This window comes from Seriola dumerili, unplaced genomic scaffold, assembly GCF_002260705.1.
Source record: "Seriola dumerili isolate Sdu_G_001 unplaced genomic scaffold, Sdu_1.0 BDQW01000468.1, whole genome shotgun sequence".
Lineage (NCBI taxonomy): Eukaryota > Metazoa > Chordata > Actinopteri > Carangiformes > Carangidae > Seriola > Seriola dumerili.
In genome coordinates this window covers 4,645,811-4,666,531 of record NW_019174723.1, presented here as the reverse complement: position 1 = coordinate 4,666,531, position 20,721 = coordinate 4,645,811, and the positions used below count along the sequence as shown (strand labels likewise).

The window sequence follows — 20,721 nt, the reverse complement described above, 5'->3', positions numbered from 1 at the left end:
TTTGTGTGTTTTTGTTTGTTTGTTTGTTGTTCAGCAAGAATTTGATTGACCACACAAGTCCCCCGAAAGCCTCAAATGTTGTCAGAGTGATATAAATCCTCTTAATTCACTGACAGAAAGAAAATAGATATTTAAGTTTCCCAAAATTTTGAACTATTCCTTTAAAAGTTTTGCTCCACTGAGATGGAACAGACTTCAGCAGGACCTGAAACTGGATTCTTTGGCTAATTTAAAATTTTCAAATGATTCCACAGCTCGATATATCTGTAGGCTACCTGCAATGATCAGATCTCAGTGAGTGTAGATTTTCAAGGATAACTAGATTATTTTTCCCATATTGTTGTATTGAAAAGTATGTATTGCTTTTATCATTTCACCATATTCAAACTTTTAATTCAGTTGCAAGTTTTTCAGTTTTTTCAGTGTGTGCTTTTTAAAAAAAAAATTCCCTTTAATTGCCACACAGAGAATCCATGCAGAACAGAGTAAAACACTATCACTGGCTACATGAATCCAACTATTCTACAAACCGTAATGTCAAAGTGAAATTAGAACAAAATCCAGGACAAATTTCAAACTTTCAGATCCACAACTATTGCACTTCTTTATACCTGATGATTTTACAATAGTTCCTCTATACAATAATACAATATAATATGTGCAGACACTTCAGGGGTACATGGGTTCATATCAGCTCAAAACGGAGCTATAAGTAGGTGCTTGAGACTCAATTTAAACAATGACATAAAGACATAAAGATGTAGCAGATATGCGCGCACACACACACACACACACACACACACACACACACACACACACACACACACACACACACACACACACACAGGGAGCCTGGGACAGCAGTGGTAAGTGGGAGTAGTTCCTGGTTGGTTGAGCAGGAGGCTCTGAGACGCCACAGCAGTCTCCCCTGGAGCTGGGCGTGGGGAGGAAAGTAAGTGCGTGTGTGTATGTGTGAGTGTGTGTGCAGGGGGTAATTATATTGTGGTGGAGGAAGGGGGTTGGGGTGGGGGGCATGTCCTTGGCAGACAGACAAACGCACCACATATAATATTCATGTTAAAACAACAGTTTCTCCTTCCAGATTCACTTCAGTAGCTGTGTTAAGAACTCAGGACTTTGTAGTGGACAGAAAAAGGGTTTTATGTATTTCTATTTCTATTTATTATTTAAATTACAGCAAAATATTTAATCTAATGATCTGCCAGAATCCCATCAACTGTTCATCATACTGTGTCCTCTGCCATCAGTTTTCCCACAGCTTAGAGTAGCTCATGAATGCAACACTGTCATGTTTCTGATTTCAGAACCTCTGAGCAGCACATGAACGCCCCACGTCTTAATGTGTTGACTCTTTTTTTTCGTCCTGTACAATGAACAGGTAACTCTTCATGACAACAACATGACATGTGACACGACGTGTTCACTGAATCTGTATCCAACCGCAGTACACCTTTAGTATGTGATGCGGGACAGTGGTCAGGTATGTTAACTGATACATTAAAAAACAACTTAATTCAACGGAATTGTTTTTTTTTTCTCCTTAGTTCATTCAATCTAATAAAATGTCATAAAATTGTAAAAGAAAAAAAAAAAAAAGAATCACAATTTCGCAAAATCAGTGTTGGACATCTTTGTTATTTGTTTTGTAGAATCCAAAAGTCAAAGATCTTCAGTTCACAGAGATATAAACCACTGAAAAGCAGAAAAGAGTCAATTATGAAACTCAGTTATCAAAATTGTTGCTGATGAACTTTCTGTCATTTGAATAATTGATCAATCAACAAATCCTTCAATCACCACATGCAACCACTGCTACATTCTAGCTTACGGAGCATTTAAGTTCAGCTGAGTATCTTTTTTCAGCAACTGCCCCTTCTCTCGTGGTCGCTCGAAACGAGTACATCCGACATGGTCAAGAACCACGGATCGGTTCGTGGCGGATTGTAACAACCATGCCGCGAACGAGTGTGACGAGCGGATACGCTTTGTAAATCGTAGAACACAGTATCCTCCCCCACCACTTGCAGGTGTGAATAGCAACGTAACGGCCCATCAACCCCCTCCCAGCGGTTTTCCGCCCCTCCCCCAATGAGTTGTTGGTTAAGCTTCAGGCCACTAAGGTTGCTCTGGTTGGGACTGTGGTCGACTGTGTTACCACTGTCCTGCCCTCAAATACACACACACACGCATACTTATACACACACACACACACACACACTGTAAGCCCACGCTAACACATATAGAAACACATTCTAGTGTGTGTGTGTACTCATGTTTCTTCTCTCATTAGTTGTCTATCTCTCATTTAAATGTCATTTCATGCATGTGTGTTAGAGTATGTATTTGTGCATTTATATATGTGTGCATGTGTGTGTGTATGTGTGTGTGCCTTCCTCTGTTTGCATGCTAGTGTGTCTCTAGTGTGTATATTCGCGCGTGTGAGTGTGTATATGTGTGTGTGTGAGAATCTCCACTCTCAGTTGGGCAGAAACAATGGAACCTCTCTGATTACATCTCCCTGTACAGGCGGACAGGGTATGTGTGTGTGTGCGTGTGTGTGTGTGTGTGTGTGTGAGTGCATGCGAAGCTTTAGGGGGGAGGAAAGGGTGGCGGTCGCAGAGGAGGAAAGAGGGAGAGGCAACGTTTGGACCAACCCCCCCACCCCACCCCCCTCCCTCCCTCCTTTGCCCTGTCTCCCACACACACTCGTTCCTTCCCCTCGCGCCCACCTGGCGTCTCATTGGTTAAATCCCCAGCTATATATTTATCTGATTGGTCAGGGCGGGGTATATATACACAGCGTGGGTTGGTTAAATCTGGCCACAAGTTTCAAAACTTTGAACCAGGGCAGACAGACAGAGAGACAGTGAGTCGGACGGCCTGAGTGACGAAGGGGAATCAAGCTTTGGACAAACCACTGCACCGCACACTCCAAACAAGAACTGTTGTCTTTTAGAAAAAAAAAAAGAGTGAAGAAAAGAAAGAGGCAGAGTCATTGTGGATCATTTTCAGGGGGAATATCCTGCACCACAACTTGTTTGTTTTCTCTTTCTTTCTCTTCTTCTCTCTCCTCTCAGATCTCGATGCTTTGCTTTGGGATTTGTGCTTCAAATCCATCGAATTCCTCTTTTGATCTTTCTCTTTGTCGTCTGAAACACTTTGAGTTACAAATCTTTTCCAGAACTTTGCAACCCAACATACTGAGACAGACGTTTGCAGAATTTCACTTGGACTAAAAGTTGAGGCCGAGCCCGGTTCTGGAATGAATTTAACCGAGCCCAGCTTGTCTAGAGAGACTCTTCTGCATCCAAGCCGGGTGTCCCTCGGGGGCCCCTGGACATCCAGAACCCCGAGTCCTGCTTCTGATTCTGAAATGGGTTTTGAGCAGACCCTCTCCGGGGACTGCAGTTCTCCCGATGGCCTCGGACCCGGGAGCATGAGGAGAGCAGAACCGAGGATTTCTCTGACACCCAGTTCAGGAGGACAGAGTCCGGACCTGACCCAGGCAGGAGGTGTGTCAGCTGACGGGAAGGCCGTGGCAGCTGAGCAGAGGATCCGAAGGCCCATGAATGCCTTCATGGTGTGGGCTAAAGATGAGAGGAAGCGACTGGCCCTGCAGAACCCTGACCTGCACAATGCTGTGCTCAGCAAGATGCTCGGTAAGACAACAACAAAAACTTAAGTCTCACCAGGGCAAAAAAACATCTGAAACTGTTTGAACTTCAAAGCTTTCTCACCAGACAAGTTAGGGTTAGCTGTTTTTTAAAGGTTTATCAGTAGAAACAATTGTGGAGATCACCAGACCCACCTCAATAAATTTTTCAAAAATCTATTTCATCATTGTTGAAGTGTGTAAACTACCCCATCAGGGCAGAGTCTTCCAAAAGCATCTCAGATGATCTTTGATATATGGTCTAAGATCATCTTAGTCTTAAAATGGTTTTGGGTAACTTTGCCCTGAACACTATTGATCAGCGGAACCAACATATCGAACAACACTTTTATTAAGTTACTTTCAAATATGTAATTGCAACCAAGTTTTTGAGCAGTTTTGCTTTGATCAGTGTTGCTCAGTGTGACAAACCCCACCCATCTGAGTCATTTATAGCCCCAGAGGCTCTAATATTACTAATAAAAACCATGCAGAGCATCAGATTAGAATTACCTTTCAAATGTCTGACACAGGATACGTAGTTATATTGCTACACAACATGTATATTACTTATTTTGAAAAAACTTTTGAAAATAATCAATCATTTAGATATGACTTAAATCGATACACTTACATAATGTTTAATACTTTTGTAATCAAACCCTAAATTTGAACAATTAGTTGCTAATTCTGTTTGTTTATAGATTTACGGTTGATCTATTTTATTATATATTTTATGATATATTACAAGTAAGTTACAATGGAAGTTTTTAAGTGTTAACATCTTTACTGTATACTGCTGAAGCAGTAAATCGACATCTGTAAGAAATTATTGGCTGAACAAGATCAGGACTGTTTCACATCATAGATTTAAAGCAATGTGCGAAAATTAAAATAAAATTTTACACGTCCATCTCCACATTAAAAATATATTTTCAGCATCAAACACTCCATTGAAAGGTGTGAAAAGTTTTTATTTCCCTCAGTGACAAAGTGGAAGAAAAAAATCCCAAAAGTCATTAGAAACTTCACTTCTCTACTGTCCATCCATGAGCTTATTACGTTCCAGACGGCAAAGTTTTATCAAACTATGGAGTCCACTGTAACCGGCATGAACCCAAGCTGCCGCTGTTCTTCCAGCAACCGCCTTTAAACTGTGCCCAGCCAATTTATATATATATATATATATATATATATATGTATATATTTATGAGGAGCCATATATGAAGCACCATAGACCATTTAGTTCATTTATTAAATTCCAAGAGTCAGTTTCTCAATAAAAATGAGTAATCAAACTATAATCATTTGAATAATGTTCAGTTAAACTTAACTGGTATTTATTATAAATATGTTCTAAACATTTTCAGGGTGATGTTAGAAAAGAAAGGGTGCAGAAGATTACACAGCATATGTAGCAGCTTTTACTGGCCTCTATTTCTGTTACTGTGGAGAGCAACATTTTGTTCTTTTGTTATTTCATCACACAATCACACAATGTGTCATATTTACACTGAGAACTGCTCAGGTCTCACTGTCTGCTGCTGAAGCTCATCTGCAACGTGAGCCGCTCTGTAACAAAAACCATAAAGAAAAGGAAACATGACTCTCAAATCTCCAGGCTGCTGGTGTCGACAACCAGAAGACAAACTGGGAATATAAGCACTTAAAGCAGTGGCTGTGATGTTAACTACCCCCACAAAATTAAGCTTTGTGGGACGTCTTATAGGCTGAATTATCAGCAGTGTTTATTTCAGTAGTTTGAACACACAGATGTTGAGAAGTATTTCCTTACTGTTTCTGTTTTAGGCTTTACAGAGGACCCATCTCAAATCAGCATTTTAGCGGCTCTCAGAGCCTGATGCACAACAAAACTTGTGTTTGTTAAGACCAGAGAAGATTATTCTAGCTTTGACAGGGGTTCTACTTGAGCTGAAACAATTAGTCAATTAATCAAGTAGTTGATCAACAGACAATATTGATAATCAGTGATTTTTTCACTCTTTATTTTGAAGGAAAACTGTTTGCATTTACCTGGTTCCTGCTCCTATAATGCAAATATTTGCAGGTTATTTTGGCCCTCTATGACAGTAAACAGTTTGTTAGACATAAGTAATTTGAACATGTCAATGTTGCTCTTAAGAAAATTCTAAATTTTAGTTTTATGACATTTTATAGGCTCAATGATTACTTGATTAATCGAGAAAATAACCATCAGATTAATCAATAATGACAATAGTTGTTCGTTATGCCTCTAACATCTGATGAAGATGATGATGATGAGGACTTTGATAATGATTGTCAGTGGGATTCATAGACTGCTTTTTTGTGTACCTTCTTTCTTTGGTCAAGAGCCTACGATAATGAATATAATGTACCTTGAACCTTTCAGGTCAGTCATGGAAGGCCCTGAGTGCCACAGACAAGAGACCATTTGTGGAGGAAGCAGAACGACTCCGTGTTCAGCACCTCCAGGATCATCCAAACTACAAGTACAGGCCTCGCCGAAAAAAGACCACCAAGAAACTCAAGCGGGTTGAGCCGGGGCTTCTGCTTCACAGCCTGGCCCAGGGTGGTGCACCAGGCCTTGGATTAGGTCCTGGCGTCAGCCCTTTGGGTGCAGAAAGTGTCTCTGGAGGTTCTGCATATGGACATCCAGGTGCTCACCACCATCACCCCCACCACCTGCTGCCCTCTCTGGGGCACTTCAGGGACCTCCAGGGTCCAGGACACCCAGAGCTGGAGAGCTACGGCCTGCCCACTCCAGAGATGTCCCCTCTGGATGTTCTGGAAGATGGAGCCGGGGAATCTGTGTTTTTCCCCCAACACATGCAAGAAGAGGTGGGGATGGGAGGTTGGAGCGGGTACCACCACCACCTTCACCCTCATAACCAACATTACAGCCATCACTACAACAACCATAGTCACCATAACTCCATACACGGTGCAGCGACACATGGTCAGGGTTCAGGAATGAGTGTTGGTGCCAATTTAAGCACCAGTATGAGTTCCAGTTTGAGTCCAGGTAGAAGTTCGAGAATTGACTCTAGAATGAGTTCCGTTGAGTCAAACATGAACTCGAGCATGAGCTCTGTCACTTCAGTTTTGGTCAATTCGGTCAACTCCAGATTAAATCCTACTCATGCCTCCAGTCACCACATCGCCTTAAGGAGTCCTGTAAAGTGCCCACCATCTCTATCCACCTCCCCCACCCCTGTTTCCTTTGCCCAGCCCTCCATCAGCCTCTCTGAACCAATAAAATGCCACCAAACGCCCCTGAGTACTGCCCCTGCTAGCTACTTCAGTCAGATGTATGGGAACAGCGCCCCGAATGCTACCCATTTCACCCCTTCTCACCTGGGGCAGCTTTCCCCTCCCCCAGAAACCTCTCCCTCCTCCTGCTCATCCTCCATCCCCTCGTCAACTTTCCTTCCCCCTGTGCACTTAGACCCTTCAAACCCCGAGTCCTCTGGCCATTTAGGCTCTTCCTCTGCTGAGTTTTGGTCCGAGGTGGACAGGCACGAATTCGACCAGTATGTGAATATTGGAAGGAATCGAGAGGAGGCCTTCGGACTTGGTGGGGTCTGTGGGGGTGGGTCCAAAGTCCTGGGTGGGCGCAGTAGCAATAGTATAGGTGGTAGTATTAATAGCAGTGTTAGCAGTATTATTAACAGGGATGTCAGCATTATGAGTGGTGCTAATGGATGTGATGAAGGAAGCAGCCCTCTTATATCTGCTCTTTCTGATGCCAGCAGTGCTGTCTATTACAGTGCCTGTATCACTGGATAAATATCTCATATGTACCTCCTTGCATACTGCACAGTTTGGTTTGGTTCATTTGAACCATTGTTAATATGATAGGGAGGAAGCATGAGGAAGGTTAGTTTTGGCTCATACTTTAAATCAAGTCATTGTCATGTTTTGTTTATCTCCCATAGATTCCAACTCTAATTTAAAAGTTAATTTGTCTCTAAATCAAAGGTTATTGGAGCTGTGTAGAACCAAGAGTCACAGTTTTTGAAAAATTTTGCAAACTGGAAAACACATAACTGACAAATAAGGCACTGTTATTGAAGTAAAAATATATATAAATGATAATTGCTTATATTTAGATTCATTAATGAATTCTTCAACATGACATTGAACAGCTACCTAGCTAGCTAACCAGGTATCCTTGAGAGCTACAGGCTACAGTCGTTCACTTAGTCAGCATAGAAGATCTTGATCAAGATATTGTCTGTAGATTTAAATGAACAGTAGAGAGAAAAAACATGTTGGTAGTGCATTGTTCTGCTTAGACGCTGCAATAGTTTGACTCGTGGTGTTTCTACTCAAGGTGGGCAGATACAGATAATTGTTCTGGTGGCTGCATAGTGGGGAAGGATTCATGGATGTGGGATATCAGTGAGTGATGAAGCACCTTTGATCAAGACACAAAGCTCCTACCTGTTCCATTTATTTTTTTCCCTGCATTCTAAACCCACTGGTGACAGTACATGCTATATGAAGATTATGCTAGCAAAATGATTGCTTTCATTGCACTGTGCGTACTCTGGGCATCAGAAAATTACATGTCTTTATAAATCAGAATTTCAAGATCATCTCATATTATTGTTGAAATTTCATCTCAGGAGCGAGCTCACATTCATCTCTTCTGAACTTCATAAAGTTCAGATGAATTTATCTCAAATAAATGGTAAAATGAAGCACAATGAAGGACAAACTCGGGAGATGAAGAGAGAGAATAAAGACTTGATGGGAGAGACTTGGTCCAGCCTCCACATTTCTCTCAGCAGTGTTGTCGGAAAAGCATGGACCCAGACCAGACCACTGATGTCTCCCACAAACTATCAGGATGTTTTACAAGCCGGGTTGAGTTTTTTTCTGAGCGTGATAATTGCCATTCCCTCTCTATCTCTCAGTCCATGACAGGGCCTCATGTCAAACTCCAAGCCAAAATCTGGAAGTTTTAAGTTGCTTTGTTTCTTGGCAAACAGAGATATGTTGATGATTAAAAGATCATTCTTTTTAACCAGCGAGGCTCTCTGGTATAACAAACATGTCACTTGTTTAAACAAAATGTAGTTTTAAGTTAAAAAGTGCAATTCAGCCCTACAAATAACTGAAGATTGAGTTCTACAAGTTGAGTGCTATTGGACCAAGTCTTGTGTGGAAGATTCTGAAAATATCATAATGTCTAGGGTCTGCTAATATGCAAAATTAAGCAAAAGCAACACCACACTCCCAGATATTGGTAAGCACTTTGACCACTCCAGTTACAAACTATTCTAGATTTCATTTAAAAATGCATGGATAATGGTTCAAGTTCCAGGTCTTATTGATTTCTGGAAATCTTGGTTTGATGTAGCCGTTTACTGTATAGATACAGATGCTATGCCTCCTGGCAGTATGTGAAGGAGAAACTGAGACTATGAAATGTTCTCTTTGCACTGGGTTTAATGTCTTAGCTGTATAGAAGGAACACTACTTATTAAAAGTCAAATGTCCATAATTTTAAATATGTTTTGTACAGAAGGGCCTGTGCTTATTTTTTGGTGTTTGATAGATTCTTATTTGTTCTTAAAGTAACAATTCAACATTTTAAGGAAAATATGCTTATTCTCTTCCTTGGTGAGAGTGAGATGAAAAGGTCAATATCACTCTCATGACTGTGTTGAGTATGTATGACAGTGATGTTGATATTCTTATCACTCTCTTGGCAAGAAAGTGAATAAGCACATTTCCCTAAATGTCAAACTATTCCTTTGAAGATGATTCAAATATAAAGGCATTGGAGCAGTGAGTCTCCACTGGTCTTTTGTGTGTATGTATGTATTATAAACTTAGAAAGCAAATCTATAATTGTATTGATCTCTTGTAGATCTGTATGGGTCTTTAATGGGTTACATTTTATACTTTGCTCTACCAGTGTCATCAGAAAGAAACCTTCCCTCCCACACCAGTGTTATTGACCTACATGGCTGGAAATTAAAATGAGAATTTATGGTTTTTGTTTGTGCTGAGAAAATGAAAAAGCAACAGTTGCAGCCACTGTAAAGGTCTCTCTGTATGTGTTTATGTAGCATCTATCCTGTAATAGTTTTGTATACAGTCAGAGCAAAAAAGCAGAGGTCTCTCTTCAAGGATTTATCCTGCATCTGTTCTGCATTAGTCCTTACAGACAATACTTTTTTTGTACATGAAACAGTAGAACAAAATCGAGTATCTTGTACAGTGAAACCAGTTATATTTACCGCACTGTTCCTTGTGGCTGCCATTGGTTGAAAACAGAGCAACAGTAGATTTTTCCAAACATTTCCTCTGGAGGACGGAGCCACAGGGCAGCAGCAGTTCAAGCTTAAAGTATTAAAAAATACTTCTACATCTGCATTTGACATTCTTTTCTGTTGACACCAAACAGAATCTTGTTTCCATTTTAATTTACTGTGACACACAAAGAACATCAGAGACACAGGCATTTTTGGAGTCGTGCAATAACTCTGGGCTTTTGGTAATAATTATCTGAAGAAAAAAAAGAAAAAGAAAACGAAACACCCAAGATTTTTTTTGGGATTAAAACAAAGGACATTTTCTCAGCAGTCATATAACGACAAATTAAAAGCAGGATTTTCCCAGAAGTGTCACTGTGATGCTTCTAAATCTGTCTGACAGGGATAATTTTTATATTGTCTAAGTGTAGAAAATGGTTTTGTTTTTGTTTATATTTGAAAAAAATGTGTGTTGGCTGTAAATGGATCTGTTCTGTTTTATAATATAATTTCACAAAATAAACACTTCTGAGGTTGCACTTTGGTATTTGAGTCTCTGGAGCAACAAGTTCAAATTTCCAAAAAAGTAGTCCCCATCGTTTCATACCTTCCATCCCATCACAGCAAACTCTAAACTGCAGTTTATATTTGTGATTTAACAACCTTGAATTTCATTTTGTTTCATCACGAATTTGACATTGCTCTTCACATGACAAGTCTCTCTAGGCAAGTTTGTTTAGTTATGTTTGTGCAAGTAAAGTCAATTTGACTCAGTTTAGAATGAAGCAATTAAAAGTTTTCTTACAATTAGGAAAATAAAATAGGTAGATGATTTAAAAAAAAGTCAAACAGTAGTGGGTTTTGGTTTCACTGCAGTCAAAATTGTAACCTTTTTTCCTAATGGTAAAATGTAGCCTAGTACTTTTACTTTTAGGACACATGTTTGAAATTTAACCTCTTGAACACAGGATAGACCTCCAGTGGTTTCACCTTTTAAAAAAAGTGTGTGCAGCTGAGCACTTATCAAAGCTTTATTTTGAATTTTTAGTGGAGATTCCAAAGATTCCAAAGATACCACGTCAGCCTGTGTTTTAGGTTCATGCGCATAACGTGTTGCACAAGACATCAGGAATATTTTCATCAGATGTGATTCTACAGCAATAAAAAGTTGGTCTTATATCATGTGCATTGGTATAATAGTCCTTTTTCAAAGAAGACAATTTGGCTACATTCCATTTAGGCAAGATAGTTAGCGCTGGTTTTGTGCATGCAGGCTCACTGGCATGGCTTACTGTGACACTTGATGTCACATTGCTTTCACTGATATTACAAGCCAAAATGTCCACCATGAAAAAGGTCTATTCCAAGTGACGACTCTGGCCCCAAGCTGTTCTAAGTGCTGCTAATTAGACCTGATATTCAGCACAAATTGGCTACACCTTTGAAACCCAATGTCCATTGACCTAAAAGCCTTAGAGTGCTTCAAACAAACCAGGTCGCAGGATGTGGTGTCCAACCACAACTAAAGGCAAAAGTGTTTATACCTGTTCTGAATGGTCAGACTTGAAGGTGGGGTGGAAATCCTGCTGCTTGAAATTGTATTTCCTTTGTATGTCTTTGTAGTGTTCAGCAGATTAGGCCTACATAAATGGAGTTATTGGACAGTCTCTCCTCAAAGTCATTCATTGTGTTGTACGGACTGATACAGACAAAAGGTTGTGTGAAGAATTAAAAATGAGACAGTTGAGCATACACTCAAAGCCAGACACCTTTTTCACCTCCACACATATGTTTCCGATCACTGTGTGTAATGGACAGGATTGCAAAATGTTCTGTCTTGGAGACTGTCAGATGCCCTTCCCCCAGTTCCAATGTTGTAAATGGTGTTTCAGATGCTGTTACACAATTTGATGTTCAAAGTCTTTCATTCGAAGCTTAGTGAGAATGTGTCAAGAGGAAATGACACAAAATCATTAAAGGTCCCATATTATATAAAGTGAGATTTCCAGGTCTTTTTTGATTATAAAGCAGGTCTGGGGTCTATATTAATACTGTGAAATTATCAAAGCACTCAATCCATGGAGCAACACACACAGCCCGTAATCAGAAATTCTGCCTTAGAACGAGCTGACAGGACTTCTGTAACTTTGTGATGTCACAACAAAACAGTCACTGCTCTTATGCCCCCAGTACGGCCCACCTAGATCCATCGTCCAACCTTGCAGGATTTCTCCAAGTGTTTACCTGTAATCCGCTACATTCTTTTTCGATCTCTATTAAGGACTCTTACCAGTGTTTTTTTCGGGCTCTCCAATGATCTTTCCAGCTTATAATCTTTTTAACATTATTCTTCTACCAATCGTCAGATTCCTTTTATCTTGTTGTTTTAGGTTTCCCATGTTACCACTCGTGTTGTTTTATGAGTTCCACTAGGACTGGAAACCAGCTATTATTATGTCTGTGTGTGTTGACCGCAAACCTGCTTACTCATGAAATCCACTTGCAGGAGTCAGAGTTCTGAAATAAGGATAAGCTGCTTGGTGGCTTTATCTCCTGAGCTGCTGCCCAGGTAAAGCGTATTTCATAGTCTTCCACTCTTGCTGTCCCAGCTGCCTGATCAGCCTTCTGCCTCCCGAATGGCCCCCATGGTCTCAACACACTCTGGCACTGTGCCAGTCAGCTCGGAGGGTCTTTCCGCTCAGGAGAGTGTGCTGGAGGCAGATGCAGTGGGCTCCACCACTCCTGTAATGGATGCTGCAACATCGTGGATAGTCACCCCGATGCCACCAGATGATCCATGGATTTGAACCAGAACCAGGCCCAAGGCTCTGGTGCGCAGTTCCACACCAACTCCAGCTTCTTGCTGGAGCTTCAGATGTAAGTTTGACAGATGTGAAACTACATTCAGATGGATATTGGTACAGCTTCTTATGGATATCAACCCGTCAAATAAAACACCACAACAGTGTAAAATACGAACTTTTTGTCATTTTATGGAGAGTCATTTATTCTGACCAGCTGTCATTTACCTTCACATCCACATAATGACCTGTTGTATGATTAATCTCTTCTTGGATATACATTCATTTATATCGTGTCCTATTTTTTCTTAGTTGTCCTTTTTTTTATCTTGGAAGTCAATTTACAACAAGTTATACAGTTGCTTCCATCTCACCAACTCTTTCACCATTTGTCCTGTTGCTATTTTTCATGAATTATAGCTATGATGCTATGGTGGAATGTGTGTCGACCACACCACCAGACACATTTAACGCTGAACAAATCAGAGATGCAGGTGGTACTTCAGAACCCAAGACTGGACCCAGGTCAAGATCAAACTGTAGGAGAGACAGACGGACTGAATAACTTTTTTTTTGTAGAACAATTTTTGAAAATGCAGTGAAACAAGCAGCATCTTCCAGTACAAACATGGTAATTGCAGTGTATTCGGTCGTATTTTCCAAAGTCCACTGTGAACGCTGTGGATCTCAGTCCTTGTGTCTCCTCGTCTTTGGATGGAAATGAGGAAGAAGAGAGAAAAAAGGAGGGGTGGGAAAAAAGAGGAGAAGAGTAGAAAGCAGGAGGGAGACAGCAGGACAATTGCTTTAGTGTTTGTGCGGCGTTGTAATCCTCCGTGATCTGCTCTGATTCTATCCTCTCCAGGTTCAGATCCGATGCTAAACGAGTTTGGCTCGGCAGGACAGTTTCCCCCCGAACAAACCGCTGACGGACTCAAAAGAAAACATTTGGAACAAGGAAAAACTGTTCTCTCCTTCTCTCTCTTCTCTGACAGTCTGTTTTCTTCTTTTTTTCAGTTTTCAGTCTTGTTTTATTCCCTCTCAGGCCCCCCAGTTGCTATAATTTTCTCTTCTTTTTCTTCTGCTTTTCTTCTTTCCCACGAGTTGGATTCCTCCCTCTTGTTTTGTTCTTTGTAATTTTCTAAACTTCATCTCTTTCTGCCGCCTTTTTTTTTTTTTACCCCAAAGCCCTTCTGTCATCTTTCTATTTTCACCTAAGCTTGTTTACATCACTTCTTTTCACACCATTCCCCTTTCTCTGTCAATTCACCCTTCTTTTGTCCCATCATCCTTTTAAACACTATATCCAGTTTCATCTTCTTTTACCTTCCTTCTTACCTTCCTTTATTAATATCTATTGCTCAAATCCTCAGTCACCTCATTTACACTTTATCATTTCATCTTTCTTCCTCTATCTCTCTCCTTTCTTTCCAATATCTCGCTTTCCTTTCAGTTTTCCTCATTTTCATCTCTTTATCAGATTTTTGTCCCACTTTCCCCATGTGTTTCTTTTTCAACATTGTACTCATTCTTTCTCTTTTTTCTCCTTCTCCCAGCTGTTTGTCCGACTTCCTATCAAACTTTCTTCTTTTATTCCACCAGTTACATGTTTCTTCTTTTCTTCTGATCCTCTGCTCATTTTCACTGTATGTCTTTTTTAACCACATTTTGGTCTGTTTCACCCCATTTACCCCCTTTTCACCTCAGCCCCGCCCCCTCCTCTCACTCTCTCAGTCTCCCTCTTGCCCCCTCTCTTTGTCTGACTTGCAACTTTTTTTCATTAACGTTTCCATAAGATTCAATTATCTCTTGGTTGCAGAACAGAAAGTTTTACACGTCTTAACTGGGCTGTAAAAACCAAGCTGGGGATTGTGTGTGGTATGGAGAGTGTGTGTGTGTTTTCCTACACTAAGCTATGCTCTCAGTGTGTGTGTGTGTGTGTGTGTGTGTGTGTAAGTGAAAGGGTTTTTAACAGTGTGTGTGTGTGTGTGTGTGTGTGTGTGTGTGTGTTGCTGAGGTAACTGACAGGAATGTGAGCAACGAGGAGGAAACTCCTGTGGAAGTTTGGGATGTTAGGAAAGGGTGTGTGTGCCTCTGTACATGTGTGTGTGTGTGTGTGTGTGAGTGAGAAGCAAGAGGAAGAGGTGTATATTTTTGTGGGAACACCTCACCCTCTGCTTGTTACCCTGACTGGAAAAGATAACACAAGCCTGGATTCCCCTTCTCCCAGCTGGAAATTAACACACGTGAGGTTGCAGGGTGTGTGTGTGTGCGTGTGTGTGTGTATGTGTGTGTGTGTGTGTGTGTGTGTGTTTGTGTGTGTGTGTTTGTGCATGTTTTAACAGTTTCATTATAGTTTCTACTAGTTTCTACTTGAAGTCAGTTGGTGTTGCTGTTGGTGTCATGCTCTGTGACAACCCAGCAAACTACTTTCGGTTCCTACAGTGTTCCTGTTTGGTTATCAGAACTTTAAAATCTTTTTCATAATGCTTTTTGAAAGTTTCCCAGAGTGTCCTTTCTCTTGTTATGTGAACATTGATTAATATGTTTTTTTAAAACAACAATTAGAGAGAAGAGTTTTAAGAAAAACATTTGCTTTATTTTACAGGTCCTGATTTCCTGAAAACATTGTTAATAATTTCAGACATTTCCAAGAAAGATACAAGGGAAGTGGAGAAAATGTTAATTGCTTTAGTTATTGAGTAAAAACTCATTATATTCCAGTTTTTAAGAGTAGAATTGGAAATAATGGTGCAGATGAGTGAAGAATCGTTCATAAACAGACAGTAAATATCCATCTCAATGTATTTGGACATTGGAGACTGTCCTGTAAAAAGTGACTGTGCAAGCAGCTTATTACGACCCACAGTTACGTGTTATTGTTAGGCGCCCTCTAGTGGCCGTCGTAATAAGGACTGGAGCAAAGGAGGAAGTCAGGTGACGTAGTTTAGGCTCTACAGCATCAAAGTCTGTGCAAGGAGGAGGGTTGGAATGACAAAAGGCAGCTTTGTTTCTTTTATCCATGACCGTTCCACAACCTTAACCACGTGTTTATCATTGTAACCATGACGACGAAGGTCCTCTAAACTGAACCACGATCTTCCTGAATTTAATCAAGCAAATTTTTTCCCTAAATCGAACCAAACTGTGACCAACCCAGAACTTTAACCTTGTGTTACCATGACGATGAACGTACTCTCCTATGGGTCGTATTATTGTTACCATGGCAATGAAGCTTCGGTTCGCCTGCTGCTGGTACACTCCAATGGGTCATAGCTGATGGTCGGGAAAACGACTGTTGTTATCTGTTCACAAACTATTTTTCATTTACCTACAGGAACAAATTGAAGAAAGAATTAGAAGAATGGGAAAAAGAAAGAAAGACTGAGATGAAGAAGGTAGAGGAACAAGGAAAGAGAGGAAGGGATGATGAAAAGAAGAGGCATGAACTGAAACAGATGAGTTAAAGTGAAGGATAGGGAAGGGAATAAGGAGCCAAAGAAAGAAGGTGGGGAATAGAGGAATTATAAAATGTTAGATCGGAAAATCAGTATCATATTATTTCAATGGGGGCCCAGTTTTTAAATTCTGCCCTGGGGCCTCCGAGGAAGTTCATCCACCCATGTTGTTATTTAGAAAATGAATGTGTGATTTCTTCATTATGCTGCTTACAGTGTGAACACATGGTGAGACTGAAAAATAGTCACTATAGATGCATATGGAGATGGACACTGTGGAGGAAAACTCCAGAGAGAAACAGAGGGAGAGGCAGAGAGAATGGAATTTGTACATCCATGTGTTTAAGAGAGAGAGAGAGAGAGAGAGAGAGAGTCTGATTAAGAGAGAGAGACTATGCAAGAGAGTTGCAGAGTGGGAGAGAGAGAGAAGGAGAGAGAGGGTGAGGGATTTTCCCGTCTCTTTCTGTCTCGGTGGTGTTTTATTGGCCACATGTGGTTAGGATGTCAGATCAGTCACCGCAACTACACACTAACTCACTAACTGTGTGTGTGTGTGTGTGTGTGTGTGTGTGTGTGTGTGTGTTTGTGTGTGTAGCTGTGGTCGTCCATGTGTGTGTGCTTTCACAGACTCTGATCTGAGATGACAGCTGGTTTACACTGTAAATGTGTTTGTTTGTGAGTTTGTGCAACTCACAACTTCTTTGTGTATACTCTACTGTATACTGTAATGTTCTTGCATAAAGGGTTGTGTATATTTCGTGTGCATTTGTGTGTGTGTGCTCAGAATTTGCAGGCATATGTGTTTCTGTGTGTGTGTTTCTGTGTGTGTGTGTGTGTGTGTGTGTGTGTGTGTGTGTGTGTGTGTGTGTGTGTGTGTGTCCAAAGCTTTCTATTTTATGTCCATGTGCTTTTGAATTTCCACTGTGACTCCAACCACTGAACATGAAATAATAGTGTGTGTGTGTGTGTGTCTGTGTGTGTGTGTGTGTGTGTGTGTGTGTGTGTGTGTGTGTGTGTGTGTGTGTGTGTGTATGTGTGTGTTTCTGTCGTACACACTGTCACAGATTAAACAGGAATTGATGACAGATACAGCCAAGACCCAAAGTCTTGTCTCAGTGGTTTATGTACAAACAATGTGACTTTTGTCTGTGAATCTCTTTTATATATATTTTTTTTCCTTCACACTTCTTGGTCTAATGAAAATATCTTCATCACTGTGACTTGTCAGAATGATTTATGTATTTTGATTAATGTTCTTGTGTGAAGATCATAGTTTGAACATCTGCCTACATTACCACTTAGCTGCTCTAAACAATGGCACTGATCACAGTTAGACTCATGTGTTAGTTTCATATTAATATACAAGAGAAGATCATTGGCTTGCTTCAGAGTCTTCAAGCTTCTACATTTGGCTCCATCATGGAGGAATCGTGTGTTAATTTTCATAGCAGTGGTAGCCTCTTCGTTCCTCTTCGCCCTCACTTTTCACAAACTTAACCCAACACAGAAGAGGAAAACATTTCCACATGTTATTTTTCTACAACAGCAGTAATAAAAGAAAAACCATGGGTTTAACCTGAAACAATGCTCCAAGTTATTTCTATGACATTTGCTCGTCTGCTGCTTAAAAACAATGATCTTCTTCACGGTTTAAAAGTCCATAATACAAATAATGAACAGTTTGCTAACCACATCTCCCAAACAGCAATTGTCGAATCATAGCTTGGCAACCATAGCTAGGTTTATCAAGGTTTCACTTTCTTATAGCAGCTGCTCCAGTGGAGCTGATTTGTCTTAGAATATGGAAAATACAGAAAGACTGATAAAAGAAATGCTGAATGAGAGAATATACAGAGTTACAGAAGCTAGCCCGGACATGACGTCACGACTTCTGCTCTAGTGTACCATTGAATAACTCTACAGTACAGATGTCAGTGATGCTGCAAAATGATGATGATAAAGTGTCTCAATATCTCAGTTTATTGGCCACTATAGAGTATATCACTGGTTCTAACCTTTTCCAACTCATGGCCCACTAGAAAATCTCAAAAATGTTGGCAGCCCACATCTGACCCAATAACAGTACGAAGGCCAAATAATGCCTTCTCAGAGGACTTTTTATTTTAATGATAATGATAGGGAAGCTCAGTTTTCCTTTTTTGTTTCACAGAGAGAGATCGCTTGTCGATTCCCCATCTGTCTCTTGACGCTCTTCCCTTTTAATTCTTCCTGTTGCTAATCAGCAATCCATTTTGATATTCCAGTTTGTGCCATGGATGTCATCTTCAAGCATACAATCAGATTGAGATAGCAAACAATAGGATTACACAAATAACATCAAAGTTCCTATCATTGGCTTATCACAGTGATAGGACTCAATACAAGAAAAATCCTTGGGCTCTGTCAGTGTTGTTTGCTTGCATTATTGGGCACGAAATGAATCTTGGGATGTGTTGGGCCACAAAGGATCCATCCATTGGATCCCTCGTTGCCCATGAAAAGAAGGACGCATTTCTTTGCCGAATTTGATATAGCCTTTTAAAAGGGACGGTCTAGTGACGCCACTCTGTCTTCACATGCAGCTTCCGGAAGGTTGCAGCCACTGAATTAGGACACAGTTTACATATGTGCAACACTAGAGTGGAAAGTTTGGCAGCCGTAGCAACAGTAACTAAGGGAGACAAGGCTTGCTAAATGGTCAGCTCCATCTATGAAGTTTCATTTAAAACTGAACCAAACTCAGTGTCTCTGGTTTTGTTCATTTCCATACCTCGACCATCGCCTGAACTCTCCCTGCTGTAAGGCTCTGGATAGACCAGATGATGTCATTGGTTGGTGGTGGTGGTGGGGGGAGGGGGTTCTCTCCTTCGCCTCTCTGCTGCAGGATGTCAGGCTCTCTCTTCCATACCCCCACTGCTTCCTGTTTCCTGTCTCTGCAGGAAGTAGCTCTGTGTTCACCTCCTGTCCGAGGGGCTGTTGCTGACAGGAATAGAGAGTTTCACTGTATTAACAGCTTGTAAGAATGTTAGTAAGACTGCATGAGGTCACAGAAAAGAAAATCTTTATCTTACTACAAACTGCTTTTCTTTTAGAGAAAGCAGTAGAAACTTTCAGTTTCTAAGATCCAAAAACAGACAATAAAGAAAACGTAAAGCAGAGTGAGAGAAATGTCGTGCATGAAAGAAAAACATCAGAAGTGAGGTCGAGGACAACAACTCAAAGGTCACTCCAGCCTCTGTTTTGGATTAAATGCATGATCCAAATTCTCCCGTTTGGGAGGAAGCTGAATTTTGTGTTTTTTCGACTGTAACCTGGTGACAGTTGGTCTATTTCCACAACTCACAGGAAAGAGAGAATGACCTCTGACCCTGAGTGAAGCTGTCTTTACTTTTAATAGACACCAGGGCCTGACACATATCTGACCATAAACCTCCTCTCACTGCCATTTGTCTTTCTCTCCATCTCCCCCTCATTTCCTCTTTTTCTTTTACTCTCCTGTCTTTTCTTGCTTCTGTCACTGATTATTTTTGGTCTTGCTTCTCCTTCCTGCTCTCTCTTCCTTCTCTCCTCTACATTCCATCTATATTCTCCTCCCTGCTCCTGGCCTCCTTTCTCCTTCCTCCTCTTTCTTTCCACTTGTCTTCTCCTCTCCCCCGTCTTCCTCGTCTTTCTTTCTTTCATACTTTACCCCTTCTCCTCTGTGTCCTAAGAATTTAAAACAAAAAAGTTTGAATGAAGCGTCATCTGATCATGTCTTAAGGCCACAGCCCTCTTCTACTGAAGGCCCACTGAATTGTGGGATAGCAGATCATGTGGGTGATAGATGAAACAGTTCAAATTCATACATAAAGCAGCCTTTTTACCAAGTGTAGATAAACAGTGGTGTTTTGCACACTTTACTGTATGGAAGATTTTATTTAAATCGGATAGAGTTACTACTTTTGCTCATCAATCTACACTCAATAACCCATAATAACAAAGTGCAAATATGTTCTTAGAAAATTTTGCTAATTAAATCCTTAATTCAGTACTTATAGAAGCCCATTTGGCAGCAATTACAACTTTTAGTCTACTTGTCTTAGTCTCTGCAAACTTTGTACACATGGATTTGGGCAGTTTATCCTGTTCTTCCTGGCAGACCCTTTCAAACTCTGTCAGATTGGATGTGAAGCATCTGTGAACTGACTTCTTCAGGTCTCTCCACAGATGTTCTGTGGGGTTTAAGGGCTTTGGGCTTTGGCTGGTCCACTCAAGGACATTCAGAGACTTGTCCTGAAGCCACTCCAGTGTTGTCTTGGCTCTACGCTTCAGGTCACTGTCGTGCTGAAAGGTCTCAGGCCTTTGGCTGCATTCATCCTTCCCTCAATTCTGATGAGTCTCCATGTCCCTGTTGCTAAGAAGCATCATTTAATGTGACTCTTGTTTATTGCAGTGACCTAAAACATGACTTGTGCTGTTTTGAAAGTGATGCTGGAAATCTTACTATGTCTGACCTAGTGAGATTGCCATCATGACTTTTATGT

General features: G+C 40.7%; 1 protein-coding gene across 1 annotated transcript; it reads left to right on the top strand.

Moving 5' to 3' along the window:
* The first annotated feature begins 2,862 nt into the window (after positions 1–2,862).
* On the top strand, positions 2,863–10,427 carry LOC111235055 (transcription factor SOX-1-like). The gene is made up of 2 exons (XM_022763358.1): positions 2,863–3,680; positions 6,066–10,427. The coding sequence occupies exons 1-2, from the start codon at positions 3,284–3,286 to the stop codon at positions 7,460–7,462; spliced, it is 1,794 nt and encodes a 597-aa protein (XP_022619079.1). The 5' UTR covers positions 2,863–3,283; the 3' UTR covers positions 7,463–10,427.
* Positions 10,428–20,721: the final 10,294 nt, after the last annotated feature.